Genomic DNA, 6000 nt, shown 5'->3' with positions numbered 1-6000 from the left:
CCAGACTGGTTGAGTTTTTGCAGCTCTTTATGTTTTATTTCAGCTCTTCAGCCCCTGCAGTATTTTGCTGTTACAGTATCTTACATTTATTGCCCACTGGTTCTGGTATCTCCCAACAAGTGAGGGGATACCAGAAAACTGAGATGAGGAGGAACTACTTCTCACAGAGGGTGGTGAATTTGTGGAACTCGCTGCCCCATCGCGCGGTGGAGTCTGAATCGTTGAATGGTTTCAAGGAGATTGATTTATTTTTGATAAAAAAGGGGTTATGGGGAAGGTGGATTTGAGACCAGGGAGAGATCAACCATGATTTGACTGAATGGCGGGGCAGGCTCGAAGGGCTAAATTTGTCTACTTCTGCTCCTAATTCCTATGTAAGTGGAAACATTTTCTCTCCATCTATCCTATTGAAACCTTTCCTAATCTTAAAGGCCGCCATCAGGTCACCCCTCATTCTCCTAGAAGAACCCCTAAATGAGATATATACAAATTTTAATTTAATCCCATTTCTCTCAAATTCTCTGTGGGTAGACTGGCACTCTCTGAAATGTTTCTGGAAGGTTACATTAAGAAAATATTTGTGGTGCTTTCCATGTAATGATGGGCACTGATAGAAAATATTAAATAGTCAGAAAAACAGTTGGAAAATAGAGCTTAATGTTTGGGGCAGGCTCTATCATCAAAACTAGGTCGTTTAATTAATTGAACCCACTTCTCTGTGCAGAGGACAACTTCCTTCCGTACCACCAGCAGTTTATTAAATGGCGAGTCGATGTTGACAGAATTATACCGCCAGACTGCAACGTGATTGACAGTCAGGACAGCCAATTGGTGACCAGAGTATTGGCAGGTCCCGCCAGGTATCAGGAGAAACTGATCAATCAGCGAAGGAGCATTGATAAGGCGGGAACAATGGCGAGGTTTATTCAGTCCGGATGATTGACAGAGGGGTTAGCCAATCAGAGGTTAGAGTGACTGTGACAGGTACGACCGCGCCACCAATGAGCTGGGGGTGGGGCCTGCCCTGCGTCGTGGATGACGGTGGAAGTGGGGCCTAAGGGACACTGGTAGCTGGCTGAGGGAAGGAAGGAAGGCATAGATACAGGCAGCAGTCAAAATGGTGTGCGGCGGATTCACCTGTTCCAAGAATGCTCTCATCGCTTTAAATGTGGTGTACATAGTAAGTGGAGCGGGTACTGGGGCCCTGTGCGAGGCCGGCGCGATCTCTGAGGCGGCTCCTGTGTGGAACAATCCTGACCCGGGACCGGGAGCATGCGCAGCAACCTTCCGTCCCAAACTCAGTGACAAGAAAGACGGACACATTTACAGCACAAATAGGCCACTCAGTCCGTGCTGGCTCAGTCCAACGCCAGCACCTCCACATCATGTCTGCAAGAGCAGCACGCCTCGTCCCCCCCCCCACTCTTCTTCCTGGTAGTCCTGTTTCTGTCGGTAGTTATCCAATTTCCTTTGAATGCCTCGATTGACTCACGACATTATGTTCCAGGTTTTAAAAATGTTTTAACCTGGTTGCCTTTGGTTCTTTTACCATTTACCTTAAATCAGTGTCCTCTGGTTCTTCACCTTTGTGCCAATGAGGATCCCTTCACATATCCATTCTGGCTTTCCTTGATTGATGCACGTTTGTCCAAGTAGCTGCTAACTTTGTCCCGGACGACTGTTTCTGAAAACTTTCCCAACACAGTTAAACTGGCCTCTATTTGCTGAGTTCATCCTCTCACCCTTTTTTGAACATTTCCAATTCTCTAATCATCTAGCACTCTCTCCCTCCAGCCCCTATCCAAGGAGGATTGGAGATTATGGCCAGTACTTGCAATTTCCATTGTAACTTCCCTTTATATCCTCGGATGCATCTGTTACAAGACCTGTGACATTTTTGTAGCGCGTATCTCAACCCGAGCAGATCCCAGAACTTTACAGCCAATACAACACTTTTAAAGTGGAATCATTGTTGTAATGTAGTAAGAAAATGTTTGTGGTGCTTTCCGTGTAATGATAGGCACTGATAGAAAATACAAAATAGTCAGAAAATACAAAATACAGTCAGAAAATACAAACAGAAGTTAAATCAATAATTGTATCCAATAGTTTGGTTTTCTAATATCTGGTTCAGTACTTCTGTTGATGCATTGGGTATTTATGGTTTGTGGAGATGATAAAGAATGTAGCTTTTATATGCATTTCATTCACAACTCTGAAGGGGCAACCTGATGAGCTAGGATGCCTTTATCTGTTGACAACCTGCATCGCTCAAAGGCCTGGGACTGTCCTGAAGCTGTAAAACACCATGAAACCTGCATCTTTTGACAGCTCAGCAAATTTATTCGGTGAGGAGCTAACTGAGGGGAGACTGTCATCTCTGCCCCTGCTCTGCTGAATTGGCTCATCTCAACTGAGGCAGTGGTAGCAGTGCTGAAATTCGTCTGTCCATGGGTTAGGAAGGGAAATGTCAGCTTGCCGATCACTATCCAGTGACCCCTGTTGAAAGTTCAGATGTGGATATCAGGTGATCTGTGATGTTTCTTGTGATGGAATAGCTTACAGTCACTACAATAACACCATGGCAATTTAGCAGCATTTATTGCCCATCCCTAATTGCCCTTGAACTGAGTGCATTTCAGAGGGTGTTTTAAAGAATCAACCACATTGCTGTGGATCTGGAGTTAAATGTCGGCCAAAACTAGGTAAGATTTCCTTCCTTAAAGAACATTAATGAATCAGATTCAATGACAATCTGCAATGGTCATCATTAGACTTGTAATTTTAATTTTTTTTATTGAATTCAAATTTCACCATCTGCCATGGTGGGATTTGAACCCGGGTCCCCTGAGCATTACTCTGGATTTCTGGATTGCTAGTCCAGCGATAATACCACACCACTGCCATAAAGTGGTATGTTTGGAGCATCGAAGATTATAGTTACATACTTTCAGTAGAATGGCTGCTGCTTTCAGTGATGCTAAAGAAAAGTGTGTGAATTGTTCACGTTAAATCCGTTTGGCCTCCAAGCTCAACTACAGCACCTTGTTTTAAACCTACAGCACCTTGTTTTAAACCTACAGCACCTTGTTTTAAACCTACAGCACCTTGTTTTAAACCTACAGCACCTTGTTTTAAACCTACAGCACCTTGTTTTAAACCTACAGCACCTTGTTTTAAATCTACAGCACCTTGTTTTAAATTGAATTTTAGCTTTCTAACTATCCTGAATGTGGTATTTTACAGTCTGTGATTAAAATAGAAACGTTAAAATAATAAACTGAGCTCTGTTCTTGCATTCTGTTATTTGAATGCTATGATGGTTGCTCTATGATGCAGCTCATGATGGTCCAAGTCATCCTATGCCCATTACAGTACCTGTCCTCTAAATATTGATTTCAACTTTTTTGTATTTGGATGATTCGGTCAAATGTTGCTTCAAATCTGTTATTCTGATGAAAGCATAATGTTGTTGGTGACAACCTATTGGCTGCTTGGTTCCACTGCAGCTTTTTCTTCGGGGGGGGGGGGGGGAAGGCGGCAGGCAGGCAGGTAGGCATGAATTGGAAGACCTGGCCAGGAAGGACATTTCCTTTCTGTTTGGAATTGTGGAATTAACTATATTCGAAGATCTGTGTATTTTTATTTCCAAATCAAAAGTTCCGTACCTGTGGAAAAACTCTGTTAAGTTCTTGATGTGAAATGAAAGATTCCAGAGGTACCATTTGGCAGTATAGAGTCACTGAACATTTTCCCTAACTTTGTGTTGTCGTTGCATCCTCTCTCTCAAGAGAAAGCTGTAGAATAATACAGCTGACTGCTTCCTCTTCACATCAAGCCGGTGCATAATTATGTAAAAAAGACATAGGACTCGATTTTTTTTTAAAAAGTAATGTTTCTGTGCTGTACATTTTATGTCATTCTTTTGAATTGTGGAATTTGTTACATTCAACGATTTGTACGTTGTGTTATTTTTGAGCCATGGGTTCATACCATTGGAGGAAAACCTGGTGGCTGCTGCATTTTTGACGAAAGCAAAGAACTTATCATGGTGCAAATTTGTTACATTAGCATTAAGTTTAAAGCTTATTTTATTAGTGTGACAAGTAGGCTGCAATGAAGTTACTGTGAAAATCCCGTAGTCGCCACACTCCGGTGCCTGTTCAGGTTACACTGAGGGAGAATTTAGCACGGCCAATGCACCTAACCAGCACGTCTTTCAGACTGTGGGAGGAAAACACAGGGAGAACGTGCAGACCCGGCACAGACAGTGACCCAAGCCGGGAATCGAAGTCGGGTCCCTGACGCTGTGAGGCAGCAGTGCTAACCACCGTGCCACCCCACTAATATATATGCAAACAGGGGGAGTTTGATAACAGCATGACCTGCTGTGATGTCTGTATAAACGTGAATATCTTTGAATGCTCCCAGACCTTCAGAACCAGTCTGAATTCAGGTAAACAATTTGTAACCACAAACCAGCATTCAGGTGGCCTTAAATGTAAACAAAAAATGTTGGATAAACTCAACAAGTCTGGTGAGAAACAAGAGTTAATGTTTCAGATCTAAATGATCCTTCTGCAGGTGGTTTTATTGTTCTGAAAGAGCATCAAAGTTTAAATGACAATCCTGGCCATTTAGTACTCACCTGAAAATAGACTTAATTCAGTCATGGTAACAACTACTTTCATTTCCATAGCCCCTTTTGAGATTGAAGACCATTTCAAGGCAGTTCAGGGACTTGACAAAAATACCAGAGGAGGAGATTTTGAGAGGGTTGAACAAAAGCTTTGTAGAAGAGTTGGGTTTTTTAAGGCAGAAGGGCAGTTTAAGAAGGAAATTGAAATACATGCTCATAGAAATCCTACAGTGCAGAAGGAGGCCATTCGGCCCATCGAGTCCGCACCGACCACAATCCCACCCAGGCCCCACCCCCACATATTTTACCCACTAATCCCTCTAACCTACGCATCCCAGGACTCTAAGGGGCAATTTTTTTAACCTGGCCAATCAACCTAACCCACACATCTTTGGACTGTGGGAGGAAACCGGAGCACCCGGAGGAAACCCACGCAGACACGAGGAGAATGTGCAAACTCCACACAGACAGTGACCCGAGCCGGGAATCGAACCCGGGACCCTGGAGCTGTGAAGCAGCAGTGCTAACCACTGTGCTACCGTGCCGCCCCATTGCAGTGCCTAAGCAGCTGAAAGTAAAGCCACCAATTGCAAGATTGGGCGAGGGATGGTGATAAGCCAATTAGAAGAACAAAGAGTGTGGGGCTGTGTGGTTGTTGGCCTGGAGGATGTGACAGAGAGGAGGAGGCTTGAGTCTATAAAATGATTTAAGCACTCTGATGAGAATTTAAAATTGGAGGCTGTGGCGGACCAGGAATTTGCAGGGGCAGATCGATAGCTGCATAAGTATTGTGGTGAACAGAGGGCCAGGTCAAGGCAGTTGGGATTTGGCTAGCAGTTGTAAGTACAAGAGGGGTTTTTGGCCCAGGGCTGGACAAGGAAGGCAGCGGGGTTGGAAGGTGGCAGGGTGATGAGGGGTACAGTGGTCTTGTCTGTGATAAAGACCATGGGAGTTGTGACCATTGGAGATGGCAAAGCCAAGAGGGGTGGTTATGAATATGGATAGGAGAGTTTATAGATATGTGGAGATAAGTTTTGCAAAAAAAAATCAAAATGACAAGATCTAATAAGCAATTAATTATTCTATTTAGGATAGATTTCTAACATGCTAAAGCAACTCTAACATTGATTAAATTTGAATGTTATCTAACTACTTGTGAGACATTAACCTTTGCCTGATCAACTTGTGCAACATGGTGATCTTTGATATTTGCATCTCTTTAGCCACGTAGCTGACATAGTGACAGGAGCAAAGGGTAATATCTTTGCTCTAGTCATACAACAACAATCTGCAATTATATGGAGCCTTTAACATCAATATCCCAAGGAGCCCTTGCAGAGTATCTGAGAAATGAGCAGAGT

General features: G+C 43.4%; 1 protein-coding gene across 1 annotated transcript in view; it reads left to right on the top strand.

The window, feature by feature from the left end:
• The first annotated feature begins 971 nt into the window (after positions 1-971).
• Positions 972-6000, top strand: part of LOC144481876 (tetraspanin-31-like) — an 18421-nt gene continuing 13392 nt past the window's right edge. Inside the window, exon 1 of the mRNA XM_078201023.1 lies at positions 972-1180. Coding sequence (XP_078057149.1) covers positions 1118-1180 — 63 coding nt within the window. The 5' untranslated portion in view covers positions 972-1117. The remainder of the gene's footprint in view (positions 1181-6000) is intronic.

Source organism: Mustelus asterias, chromosome X, assembly GCF_964213995.1.
Source record: "Mustelus asterias chromosome X, sMusAst1.hap1.1, whole genome shotgun sequence".
Taxonomy (NCBI): Eukaryota; Metazoa; Chordata; class Chondrichthyes; order Carcharhiniformes; family Triakidae; genus Mustelus; species Mustelus asterias.
The sequence above is the reverse complement of the archived record's forward strand: the minus strand, read 5'-3'. Positions and strand labels throughout refer to the sequence as shown.